Source organism: Colobus angolensis, unplaced genomic scaffold (genome assembly GCF_000951035.1).
Source record: "Colobus angolensis palliatus isolate OR3802 unplaced genomic scaffold, Cang.pa_1.0 Scaffold82, whole genome shotgun sequence".
NCBI classification, from domain to species: domain Eukaryota; kingdom Metazoa; phylum Chordata; class Mammalia; order Primates; family Cercopithecidae; genus Colobus; species Colobus angolensis.
In genome coordinates this window covers 447,174-460,913 of record NW_012122043.1, presented here as the reverse complement: position 1 = coordinate 460,913, position 13,740 = coordinate 447,174, and the positions used below count along the sequence as shown (strand labels likewise).

General features: G+C 49.9%; 1 protein-coding gene across 3 annotated transcripts in view; it reads right to left on the bottom strand.

Moving 5' to 3' along the window:
* The window catches only part of THAP4 (THAP domain containing 4), a 46,167-nt gene extending 33,417 nt beyond the window's left edge, over positions 1–12,750 (bottom strand). For 2 of the 3 annotated variants that reach the window (XM_011929540.1, XM_011929539.1), the window contains exon 1: positions 11,475–12,750. In XM_011929540.1, coding sequence (XP_011784930.1) covers positions 11,475–12,309 — 835 coding nt within the window. In that variant the 5' untranslated portion in view covers positions 12,310–12,750. Of the gene's footprint in view, positions 1–2,312; positions 2,401–11,474 lie in introns of those variants that run through there. The other variant, XM_011929541.1, reaches the window with a different exon arrangement.
* Positions 12,751–13,740: the final 990 nt, after the last annotated feature.

The following is a 13,740-nucleotide window of genomic DNA, read 5'->3' as shown; positions in this document are numbered from 1 at the left end:
AAAGAAGTCAGACAAAAATGTGTATATTCTATGATTCCAATTGGATGAAATTCAAGACCAGGCAAAATGGATGGAGGGTGGGGGAATCTGAATAACGACAGGGAGGGGCTTGGTGGGGAGTGCAAAGGAGAACCTGGACCGCTGGACGTGGGTGTGGCTGCAGAGGTGCCCACACCTGCCAAAACTCGCTGCAGGAACACCTAGGAGCTTGTGTTCCACTTATGCAAATTATACCTCAATTAAAATGTTATAAAGAAAAACCTCCCCAAACAAACTAATATTTCAAAAAGCAGAAAACTAAAAGCATTTCATCCCTAGAGTGCTTACTACGTTGCTACCACAGCACAGGGTTCTGGGCGGCCTCAGAGCAGGGGATGTGGCAGGGAGTGGGGTCAGCCTCACGGGTCAGCCTCACAGCTCAGGGCCTTGTCTCCTGGCCCCAGGGTCTGCCGTCACTCAAGCTGCGGCCTCTACTGCAGCTCTAACATTTCGAGAAAAGCCAGAAGCTGATTGGGACTAAAATATCCCAATTTCTAAACATCTGTTCAAATGAAAACAAACACCACCACTGTGGTGTGAGTTGCAGACCTTGGGGCAGGTGCAGCAGGCCAGAGAGGGCTTTGGGTCATACACAGTGCCCTGCCCGGTACCTCCTGCCTCCCACCTCTCCTCTCTTCTCCCAGGTGGGAGTGAGGAGGCCACTGGCGGCTACCCAGCACATCCCCGCGCCCCACGCCCGCAGCTCCCGACATATCAGGAGAGCACTTTGCTGCCCTCAGCCGTGTTTCTGAGCAGGTTTCGTGTTCCTCAGGATGCTGGGGAGCTGGTTCTAGACACAGGCCCGGCCCAGCTGGCCCGGCAGCCGGGAGGGCGCCCCTGGGGACACACTTCGCCCCAGTCCTGCAGGGGGAGCGGCCCAGAGCCCCTGCCATGAGACGCCTGGGAGAACTCGGTCAGGGGCTGGCAAGCACAGGTGAGTACAGCTGGCTCCCCGGAAGAACTGGGCTCATCTGAAGTCTGGTCAAGTGGAACTGGACCATCTGTTCCCCGAGGTGGGCCCGGATGGGCCAGTGCCTTTTACCTAGAAGGAGGACGTGGCTCGGGCTTTCTGCCTCAACTCTGCCTTGAAGACTACCCTGAGGAAGATGGAAGTGACAGTGAGACTAGGGGGGTGGGTGGGGTGGAGATGGCCAGCAGCTGGCATTGCTGGCAGCCTGGAAGGGGACCAGTGACATCAGTGAGAAGGGCAAGTGCAGGTGCACGAGAGCTGAGGGCGAACCCTGGTGTCAGGACCGGAGAGGCCCACCACAGAGCGGGTGAACAGTGGCGCCGGGGTGGGGGGTGGGAGGGTGTCCCGATAAGAGCACGTTGGGAGAGGCTGCCTCAAACATTCTGGCTATAAGTGAGCTTTTGAGTGGATTTTGCTACGCGCATGCCACGTCAGGGAAGCAAGTCCCGCGGGCCCTGGAGAGGAGCTACCCTGCAGGTGGCTGCTGCTTTGGGTGCGCAGGGCCCACACCACACTTGGGAACAGGAGAGCACGCAGCACTTATGTGGCAATTTCTTTTTAAAAAGACCAGAGAATTCTAAGATGGTTCTGAAATTCAGAAGAAACCCTTTTGAGTAGAAAAAATAACATCTGACTGGAAAGGAAGGAGCACGCCGCTAAGCAGCTAGATAAGAGGCTGAGGCTGAAGACTGGCCTCAGGAGGGAGCATCTAACAGCTGTGAGAAACACTTCCCATGCTGTCGCCCTCCTGGGTGGTTGTTATTTGCTCTCAATCTTAAAGGAGTTTAATTTGGACAGGAGCCACAGGTCGGGCAGTAAACAAGCAGTGGCGGCACCTCCTCCTGGGGGCTGTTCCCCCTGCACCCTCCACCACTTTGAGCTGCGCAGAACATGGCAGCTCCCTGGCCGCTGTCCCTCCTTGTTGTCACTAAAGCATGGGTGGGGGTGAGGACGACCAGTAAGAGAATTTTAGAATCCAAACATCAGGTTACATGAGTCTAGATATATATTAAGATCCATCAAACTGTGACCGCAATATCTGTGTATTTTACTCTCTGTAAATTACACTTCATTAGAAAAAAATAAAATTTAAACGTGAAACAAAAAATATTATAAAGGACCTAGTCTATTTGTCACTTTCCAACTCTTTAAATAAACCAGACAGGCTTTTCTAGGCATTTCTTTTCTGATTTCATTTTTCTTTTATTAAAATTTCAACCAAAATGCAAAAATAAAAATTTAAATTTCCTGCAAGAAATTTAAATTTTCATTTTTTGGCCCAAGACACTGAAAGCAGGCTTACCCATCCCTAAGTTTTCTAAACTCCGGACACTCGTCAAGGTTCCTCAAGGTTGTTTTCTGCCAATTGACGGGAAATGTTTGCACCTGGCACTTAATGGCCCTGCAGGAAGTGAATGCTAACTTTAAAGGGTGCATTCTGGGAATTGTAGTTCCACTATGAAAGATCATGTCTCAGAAGAAAGACAATGACAGCACAAATCACAGAATTTCAGAGCTGGAAGGTGCTTTGGAGGTCAGGTGAATTTTATGAAAGAGGGACCGGCCAGAGATCTAGGCGGAGTGAGGAGTGCGGCTTCTACTCTCAGTCTCCTCCACCAGCTACAGCTGAGGAAGGCAACACCACAGAGCCAGGCACATCCTAAATGCTTTCTCTCTCCAGAGCAGTCCCTCTGGCCACCCCTGGCATGTCCTCTTCTGTCTCCCAGAGGCTGGCTGGCAACTCATCTTTACCTGGATGTGGAGGATCAGAGATCCTGGCAAGTGGCCCGGGAACCCAGGACAGGAAGTGAGCAAATGCGCCCACTGGGACCTGGGGACGGCTCCTTCCTGGAGCTCCCACCCTCACATCTCTTTGTGTTAGTGACACAGTGTTTCCTGCCAAGGCACACACAGAAAGGGACACTGACTACTTAGTACAATAGGGTGCATGGAAGCTGAGGCTCCACGACCGGCACCAGCTGTCCCAGGTGGGGAGGAGCTGTCTGGGAACACCGCGATACGTTTGGGTCCACTGGAAAGGCACACCAGTAGGGAACTGTTGTTTTAAAGTGACATCAAGGCCCTCAACTTATCAACCATGAAATGGAAGGAGTTGCACGCACAGGGGGAAAACAGAAATCATAATGGAGAGAAAATACAGCGAGTATTTCTATAAAATAAAAAAAGGACATAAAGTGGGTACAAATAATTTGCAGATGTTATGTTTGATTACCTCGTTAATCTGAGTCTCAATTGAAGAACTATTAGAATTTACAAGTGAATTTGATAAGATGGCCAATTACTAAAATTGGTAGCTTTCCCACACGCTAGTAATAACCAAAAAATAATGGTTGGGGAGTAAGCTTCCGGTTTCAACTCTCACATGCAAAGAGCTTAGGAGTCATATACCACAGCCTTACAACAACAGCCAAAAAAAAAAAAACACTGAAAGAAATGAAAATCAACAACTTTTCCTGGATCCATAAGGAAGTGAGGTTACAAACGTCTCTCCTGCCACAGAGAAAAGCAGTGAGATCAGCTCACGTGGAGCAGAATCTACCGTCTACAGGAGACGGAACTGGTGGGAACCTGATTTGGACAAAATGCTGGAGGCTGAACACGGCAGGTGTGAGAATCTCCCAGGGCCCCACATTTTCATGGGTTTTACCCCCAGGAACCCCATCAGGTTCTCCCCATGAAAAGCCAAGAAAAAAAAAAAAATCACCTCATGTCTCTGGGAGGAGAACGGGGAGATGACCACCTTGAAATAAGCCCAGAGCATTCTCCAGGCAAGGGCCTGCTCTGCAGTGAAGCCGACTTCACCAGGAACTCATCTCAGCGAGGGAAGGGCATTTCACCACTCCAGCCCTGCCAGTCTCCCGTCTCACCCAAGCAGGAAGGAGAAAGGGAAGGACACATGTGAAGGTCACAGCTCAGGGACACGGGCCACTAACGGGCTTAAATCGAGTCACAAGCTGGAGCCTGCGTCCCCTGCAGGCTCTGCAGGCTCCAGCATTACATCCTGGGTGGGAGTGGAAAAGGCCCAGGTGCAGGCTGTGGAAGGCAAACTCAGAGAAACTCCACCACAACAGGGAGAGAGAACAAGGACACTCGAGGAATTTTACAGGCGCTGCAGGATTAAACACAGCTGACTGCCAGCCAGGTTAAGGGGATGCCTTCCAATGAAGGCCACTTCACCTTCAGTCACGCAGCACTTACTGATTGGGCATACACTGACAAAGGCATCATGAGGCAAGTTCATCACTGTACAAACGTCACAGAGCGCACTTACTGCGTACCGCGCACCTAGGCTGTATGGCAGAGCCTGTGGTCCCAGGTCACACACCATGGCGTGTTACTGAATACTGTAGGCAGCTGTGACACAGTGCCAAGTGTCTGTGTACCTAAAACACATCTAAACATAGAAACATGTGACACAGTGCCAAGTGTGTGTGTACCTAAAACACATCTAAACATAGAAATATGCGACACATTGGGAGGCCAAGACGGGCGGATCACGAGGTCATGAGATCGAGACCATCCTGGCTAACACGGTGAAACCCCGTCTCTACTAAAAAATACAAAAAACTAGCCGGGCGAGGCGGCGGGCGCCTGTAGTCCCAGCTACTCGGGAGGCTGAGGCAGGAGAATGGCGTAAACCCAGGAGGCGGAGCTTGCAGTGAGCTGAGATCCGGCCACTGCACTCCAGCCTGGGCGGCAGAGCGAGACTCCGTCTCAAAAAAAAAAGAAATATGCGACACAGTGCCAAGTGTGTGTGTACCTAAAACACATCTAAACATAGAAAACCTACAGTAAAAATATGGTATAAGAGATAACAGATGGTACACCTGCACAGGGCACTTATCATCACTGCAGTGTGCAGCAGTGGCAGTTGCTATGGGTGAGTCAGTGAGTGAGGGGTGAGTCAATGTGAAGGCCTGGGAGATGACTGTACACTATGGTAGATTTTCTTAACACTGCACACTGAGGCTACACTAAATTGATTTAAAAAAAAATTGTACTACGATGTTACAATGGCTACAAGGCTGAGGCAGGAGAATTTCTTGAACCTGGGAGGTGGAGCTTGTAGTGAGCTGAGATGGCGCCACTGCACTCCAGCCTGGGTGACATAGCAAGACTCCATCTCAAAAAAAAAAAAAAAAAAAAAAACAAAAATTACAGACAAGTATCTCTCATGAACACAGATGAAAAATCTTTAACAAAACATTAGTGATTGAATAAAAAAAATGTATAAAAAGAATTATATGCCATGACCCAGTGGGACCTACTCCAGGTATGCAAGGCTGGCTCCATGCTCTAAAATCGATTAACGTAACCTGTCACATCAACAGGCAAATCATCTGACCATAAATCACAGGATCACATTAATAGGTACAAAAAAATCATCTGACACATTCCAACATCCTATTCATGATAACAGCTCTCAGCAACAGGAATAAATGGAAATTTTGTCAACTTGATAAAGGACATATAAAAAAACTACTGCCTGGTGGCTCACACCTGTAATTCCAGCACTTTGGGAGGCCGAGGAGGGTGGATCACCTGAGGTCAAGAGTTCAAAACCAGCCTGGCTGACATGGTGAAACCCTGTCTCTACTAAAAATACAAAAAATTAGCTGGACATGATGGCACATGTCTGTAATCCCAGCTACGCGGGAGGCTGAGGCAGGAGAATCACTTTAACCAGGGAGTCGGAGGTTGCAGATCTCGCCATTGCATTCCAGCCTGGGCAACAAGAACGACACTACGTTCCAAAAAAAAAAAAAACAAAAAAACCCACAAAGAACCAAACAACAACAACAAAAAACACTACAGCTAACATCGTAAGAAGGAAAAAAACAGTTATTCTTTCTACTATCTCTTAACACTTTTTTTTTTTTGAGACGGAGTCTCACTCTGTCACCCAGGCTGGAGGGCAGCGGCATGATCTCCACTCACTGCAAGCTCCACCTCCTGGGTTCAAGTGATCCTCCTGCCTCAGCCTCCTGAGAAGCTGGGATTACAGGCACACGCCACCACACCCAACTAATTTTTGTATTTTTAGTAGAGACGGTGTTTCACCCTGTTGGCCAGGCTGGTCTCAAACTCTTGACCTCAAGTGATCCGCCTGCCTCGGCCTCCCAAAGTGTTGGGATTACAGGCGTGAGTCACTGAGCCCAGCTAATCTGGATTTTTGAACAACTTTTTATTGTGAAAAATCTTGAACATTACAAATTAAACAGAATAGTGTAATAAACGCATACACCTGTCCCTAGTTTCGCCATTAATCCTCTTCTGACATTCTTGTTTTGTCTGCACTTCTCTCAACTCTTCAGCTTCCATTTATTATTTACTAACACATTGTTTTTAGGACAGAAAAATCCAGCAGATAGTACAGAGAATTCACCCTCTCACCCTGTCCTGTTCCCCTGTGATTAACGCCTTGCATTAGTGTGGTATGTGTGTCTCAAGTTATGAACCAATACTGATACATTGTTACAAACAGTGTCCACAGTTTACATTAAGGTTCACTTGTTTTGTACTTGGATTTTGAAAATCCAGATTTCAAGAATTATATGTAGATAATGAATCCATAAAGGAATGAAAACAGATTTTGAAGCAAGTGTTACATTACTGAACTTAGGAAACAGGTGAATAATATTTAACAGGGGTTGGTATCTTTACTATACCAAGAACATTTATAACTCAGTGGACAAGCAAGATTGCAAACATGTGGTTCATAGAAGTACTAATCCTCGCGGAAGCGCGGTGGAGAAGAGAACCACGCCCACAGAACGCCAGCAGGCACAGCCTCTGGAGGGTGGCTTGGACCAACCTCCTAAGCCCACTGGCCCGGATCCTTCAGTTTGGGGAACCTGCCCAAAAGCAGACACTGGCTAAAGACAACGAGCTGAATAGAAGTGTGTAGCCCTTTCCACGTAAATCCCTAAAGAATGACCCAAAGTTTCTGTCAGTGAAGAACAAATCCACATGGGCAGCAGGAACCACAGAGAATGCGGACCCTGGGGCCTGCGATACAGGCGGTGAAGGGTGTGACAGACGCAACCCTGGGGAGAGGGCGTCCTCTCCCCACCACACCCTCGCTCCTGACACCCCTGTACCCACACTGCACACCCAGCCGTGGCCTGGTCTCACCTTTGGAGGGGCACAGGGCATGCAGGGTGGTGCCTGCACCTGTCCCTTGCTCTCAGGGGCCTGGCCTTGCACGGCCCTCCCCACTGACACACTCTCCCTGGAGCCGCACTCCCTCTGGCTAGTGTCTCCTTGCCTCACTCTTCTTCACTGCCAAACCTGGCCCTGACCCCTCATCACTGGCCCCCTCTCTGCCCGGCTCCACCAGCCTCTCCAGTGAGACTCCAGTCACCAGTGACCCTGGGAGCGCGTCCAGCCCCCTTCTCTCCATTATCCTGGGGCACATTCAGCCCCCTTCTCTCCATTCTGATCAGAGTAGCATCCAGCACAGCAGGGCACCCTTCTTTCCTGAATGACCCCTCGGCCTTCCCCTAGACCCACCTCGGCTGCCCCTCTCTCAGCGAGGCCTGCTCCTGGACCAGGCACTGGAGCCCAGCCTAGAACCACACGTGACCCCAAGGCTTCAAACACCTCTGCCCTCCACCCCCACACTCACATGCCCAATTCCCAGAGGCCAGCTGCTGGCCTCGGACTGTTCAAACTCCGGCCTCAGCACCCAAGAGCATCTCAAACTCTGTTCCTCCCCCCCATCTCTTGCTCCTCCCCAAAAGTCTCTCCCACTCAGTATCTTCCAGGTATTCAAGCCTAATCCCTCTAGCTGGCTTGGTGCTCTTTTGCTTCTCAACCCCCTGAACCCAGCCAGTCCTCCAGCATTGCTACCACTGCCACTCCCTCTCTAAAGTCTGAGCCATTGCCAGCTACCCTGGGACTGCCACAACAGTCACCAGCGGCCCCCTCAAAATTGTACTGGAATAGCAATTTTTTTTTAAAAAGTCATGGTTGGGTGCAGTGGCTCACCTGGCCAACATGGCGAAACCCCATCTCTCCAAAAAAAAAAAAAAAAAAATACAAAACCTTAGCCGGGCGTGATGGCACACGCCTGTAGTCCCAGCTACTCAGGAGGCTCAGGCGAGAGGATCCTCGAGCCCAGGGGGTTGTGGCCGCAGTAAGCCGAGATCAGGCCACCACGCTCCAGTCTGAGATTGTCTCAAAAAAAAAAAAAAAAAAAAGTCATTAAATACTGCCAAAAAGGAGGGGAAATTTGGATACAATAAACAACAGTAAGTGAAGTAGCCGGTAAAATGTATACTTCAATCTAATAATCATGGTTGCTTGATGGAGGAATAAGAAGTACCTGGAACTAAGATGACATACAGCCTCCACCTAGGGAGGGTGGCACACAGGACCGGTCAGCTCTCAACAATGACACAAAGAGGGGCTCATGTGAGGAGTGGTGAGGACCCGTTCTTCCCGCCTCACACTGCAACCGTCACAAAAAGGGACTGTGTGAGCCACAGTGAAGTCTCAAAGGATTCCAAAAAGCAGAACTCCTTCAGACCTCACCATTAGACCTTAATGCAATCAAATTTTAAAATAACTACAAAAAAATTAGCTCCCCTCCCCCAATCTGTGTGCACTTAAAAATCTGTCAACACCCTTTTAAATAGCCACAGGGTTAAAGGGGGCATCAAGGCTGGAATTACAAACGACTCAGAAATGAACGGCAACAAAAGCGGAGAGAGGCAGAGCTATGGCGCATAGCCCAAGGAACAGAAGAGCCACAGCCTCCATTGCAGGGTTAAGGAACATGCCAGGAACCAGAACTACAAGGAAAAAACCCAAGAAAGTAAAAAGACGTAAGGATTAACGAGCATAAACAACTCAGAGACACAAAGGGCTGGCTGTTTGGAAAAACCTGTAATGGCGACAAACTTCGGTAAGTTTAACCAAGAGGAACAGACAGAAGGTGTCAAAAGCAACATCACCTCTGATAACTACAAACAGCTTTAAAATTCAGAGAGAAGTTGGGAGGCCGAGGCAGGCGGATCACCTGAGTTTAGGAGGTCGAGACCAGCCTGACCAACCCGTCTCTACTAAAAATACAAAATTAGCTGGGTGTGGTGGCACATGCCTATAATCCCAGCTACTAGGGAGGCTGAGGCAGGAGAATTGCTTGAACCCAGGAGGCAGAGGTTGTGGTGAGCCAAGATCGCACCACTGTACTCTAGCCTGGGCAACAAGAGCAAAACTCCATCTCGGGGGAAAAAAAAATTCCGAGGGAAGGCCTGGTGCGGTGGCTCACACTTGCAGCCAACATGGTGAAACCTCATCTCTACTAAAAATATAAAAAATTGTCAGGTGTGGGGATGGGTGCCTGTAATCCCAGCTACTTGGGAGGCTGAGGTAGGAGAATTGCTTGAACCCAGGAGGCAGAGGTTACAGTTAGCTGAGATCTCACCACTGCACTCCAGCCCAGGCAACAGAGTGAGATGCTGTCTTAAAAAATAAAATAAAATAAAATTCCAAGAGAAAATAGTATACAATTTCAACCTGAGAATCCGAAAATCTAGATTTGACCTGAAAATCTAGGTTAGCAGCACTCAGTGGCCGCGCCGCGTTCCTGCTCCCGGGACGCATCGAGAAAACACGTCGGATGGGCTTTGTTTTCGGTTGTGCTAATGGCTGTTCCCCTGGGGATCCAGGAAGCCCTGAAAATCTTGTCCCACTATCATATGCTTATCGACAAACATTGATCCAGATGAAATCAACAATGTGGTAGGAAAATGGTTTTCCTATGTATACGACAGGCAAAAGAAACCATTCACCATATGTAAGTATTGAGAAACCAATTTTAAGAAGCACTTCACAGTAAAATGGGGGAAAAAACAGAAATAGAGCTAATAAACATATAAAGACTACACAGGAAATTTTGTTTTTTGAGACAGGGTCTCACTGTCACCTAGGCTGGAGTGCAGTGGTGCCATCACAGCTCACTACAGCCTTGACCTCCCAGGCCCAAGCTATCTTTCTGCCTCAGTCTCCCAAGTAGTTGGGTCCACAGGCGTGCACCATCATACTCAGCAAATTTTTAAATTATTTATAGAGATGGGGTCTCCCTGACGGAGCTTGCAGTGAGCTGAGACTGTACCACTGAACTCCAGCCTGGGTGACAGAGCAAGACTCCGTCTCAAAAAAAGAAAAGAGATGGGGTCTCCCTATGTTGCCCAGGCTGGTTTGAACTTCTGGACTCAAGTAATCTTCCCTCTTCAGCCTCCCAAAGTGCTGGGATTACAGGCATGAGCTACTGTGTCTGTCTTATACACCAAATTTTTAATAACAGCAAGGAATAAAACTTGGGAGGTAGGTAAGAAACAAGAATTTTTACCACTTTTTAGTCTATATTGCTGCAGTTTTAATTTTTGCAAAAGAGAATGCATTGTATTTCCTTTTTTTTTTTTTGAGACAGAGTTGGGCTTTGTCACCCAGGCCGGAGTGCAGTGGTGCCATCTCGGCTCACTGCAATCTCTGCTTCCCAGGTTCAAGCTGTTCTCCTGCCTCAGCCTACCGAGTAGCTGAGATTACAGGAGTGTGCACCACGCCCAGCTGAGAACGTACTGTATTTCAAGAGATGTGTGGTTTTTTTTTTTTTGAGACAGAGTCTCACTCTGTCACCCCGGCCAGAGTGAAGTGGTGCAATCCTGGCTCACAGCAACCTCTGCCTCCCAGGTTCAAGCCATCCACCTGCCCCAGCCTCCCCAGTAACTGGGATTACAGGCATGCACCACCATGTGCAGCTAATTTTTGTATGTTTTAGTAGTACGTTTTTCTACGTTTCACCATATTGGCCAGGCTGGTCTCGAACTCCTGACCTCAAGCGATCCACCCCTCTCAGCCCCGCAAAGTGCTGGGATTACAGATTTGAGCCATCAAACCCAGTCTCAAGAGATGTTTTAATTGAATAGATGTTAAATAATTATTAACGTTCATGATGATTTAACTTCAAGGATATTCATCAAAACGTAAACGGAAAGAACCTCCTCATGATTTTAAGTTTCTGATATTTGCTTTTTCTGAGAGTTTACTCTTATTTTCCATCTAGCCCCTAACTCATCTGGAATTTCTGTTGCGTAAGGTATGAAACAGAAGCTATCTTTCCCTGTGCGCTCTCCACGGAGGCGTTCAGGTGCTCCCAGCTGATGCGCGCTGCCTGCTTCCTTCACGGCCCACATCCCTGTATACACAGATGCCTCTTGTGGGACCAGGTGCAGTGAGGCCTGCTTTCTAACCTGGGTTCCCTTATCTACAAGGTGTGGCTACGACTAGAGCCTCCCCCTGAGAGCGCAGGGAGACTGTGACACACCCCGCAAACCCCGCCCCCGCCCCAAGAAATGCTCAGGGGACATCGGCCACGTTGCAGAGAAACCCCTCCTGACGGGAAGGGAGCATGGGTACGCGAGGCTCCGGTACTGACCGCGGCTGGGCGGCAGCAGGCCACTCAGGTAGGGGACGCTCACTCTCCTCAGCGCGTCCAGCTTCTCCTGCAGCTTCCGCACCTGGCTGTCGGAGCGGCTGACCCTCTGCCGCAGGCTCTTCAGCTCGCCGTTCTTCTTCTCCACCTGCTCCCGCAGGCAGCACACCTGGCTCTTGTTCTGCCGGGAGGAGAAGCAGTAGGAGTGCAGTGAGTCGATGAGCTTGCAAGCCCCCGACGCCGACAGGATGACCTCGTTGATGGACATGGGGCTGGCGTCGCTGTGCTGGCTCTGCACGGCTTCCGTGGCTGGCTTTGGGGTGACGTCGGCCGGAGGGGCGGAGGGGCTCTGGGAAGGCTTCTGCGGTGTCGCGGTAAGTGATGAGCCGGGGGGACTCTGGGCCGAGCCCTTGTCGGGCCCCAGGCTGCTCCCACTGCAGCTTGGTTCCACATCTTTCTTCGGCCTCTTGCGGTCAATGGGCTCTCGGGGGACAGATGGCCTTTCTCGGGTGTGCTTGGAGGAGAAACTGTACGAATGAAGTGAGCCAATAAATTTGCAAGCCCCAGATCCTGGGGGCGTAAAGTCATCCATGGAAATGCCACTCTTATCTGCCACGCCCCCTTCGATGGAGGAGGTGGTGCTCTCATTGCCAGCATCTGTGGCAGACACTTCTGCTTTTCCCTGGCTGCCTGCCACCGTGGTGGCCAGTCCGTCTCCTGGAGTTCGTTCCAAGGCTTGCTGGGCCTGCTCCTGGCTGGCGGCCTCCTGGGCCGCCCTGGGTGCGGCTTCACCCTGCAGAGCAGCTCGCTTCAACCTCCGGGACTCTGGCTTGGCCATCGGGTTTCCACTCGAGGACGGTGACCAACTTGTAGCTCCTCTGCCGGTGGCGGCGCTCGAGTGTCCCCTCACACCCCCTGTGGCCTTGCTGGCATCTTTCCTCCGGGTGCGGCCATGGCCTCCAGCCCCCCTCTTCTTCTCAGTCAGGTGGAAGATGGATGGCACAGCTGTGGGCTTCAGCAGGCGATGCTGGTCCTCCAGCCTCTTGGAGAAGCTGTCTTTGGTGAAATGCTCACTACAGAGAAATGAATACTTAGTGGGAGTCCAGTTATCCCTCTGAACAGCTTTTAACCATTGGATTAGACGTTTTGAGTCCTTTAGGGGGAACCTACAGGACAAACAACAAAGTAATCAGAAATAATTAAATGTCTCCCCTTAAAATAATCAACTGTAAAAGCAAAACAAGTATTTTTGCAAGCACCCTAAGCTGTATTGAATTCAACCACTTAAAAAAACACTTCAAAAAAATTTAAGAAACATCTTCTACTGGAGTAGAAATCTGAAAGACCCATTGTCTATCCATACAGAGCTTACGGTCTGTAGGGCAGATGGGAAAGAAGGTAACTAACTGCTCCCCAGCTGTGGTAAATGCCCTATGGGGACACAGGATGCTGAGAGACAGTGCCAGGATGCCCTCAGGACAGCAGGAAATAGCTCCTAGAAGCTGACTGCTAACCAATCCTCCCAAACTGCCTGGAAGGTAGGACTCTGGGTGCTAAAACCAGGGCCAGCTCCACAGAGACTGGGTCGTGAGAGGTCATGACTGCACGAAGGCAGCCCTGGCTGTGCACAAGCAGCTGAGAATCTGGAGACCTCCAGAAGACTCCAGAGCTACAGGTCTGTGTTCCTGCTGCAAGCCCACCTTCAGGAATAAAAAGGCTCCTTTTAAAAGTCAACAGCCCAGGGACAGGCCACCGTGGTGCTCGCCTGCAGTTCCAGCTACTCGGGAGCCTGAGGCTTGGAAGATTCTTGGAGCCCAGAAATTCGAAGTTACAGTGAGCTAAGACTGCACCACTGCTCCCCAGCCTGGGGAACAGAGCTAGACCCAGTCTTCTCCCCTCAAAAAAAAATCAACCAACCCAGATGAACCTTGAGGACATTATACTGAATGAAATAGGTTAGTTGCAAAAAGACAAACACTGCATGATACCACTCACATGAGGTACTTAGAGTAATCAAATTCATAGAGACAGGACAGGCCGGGCACGGTGGCTCATGCCTGTAATCCTAGCACTTTGGGAGGCCGAGGCGGGCGGCTCACAAGGTCAGGAGATTGAGACCATCCTGGCTAACAGGGTGAAACCTTGTCTCTACTAAAAATACAAAAAAGCCAGGCGTGGTGGCAGATGCCTGTAGTCCCAGCTACTCAGGAGGCTGAGGCAGGAGAATGGCATGAACCCGGAAAGCGGAGCTTGCAGTGAGACGAGATTG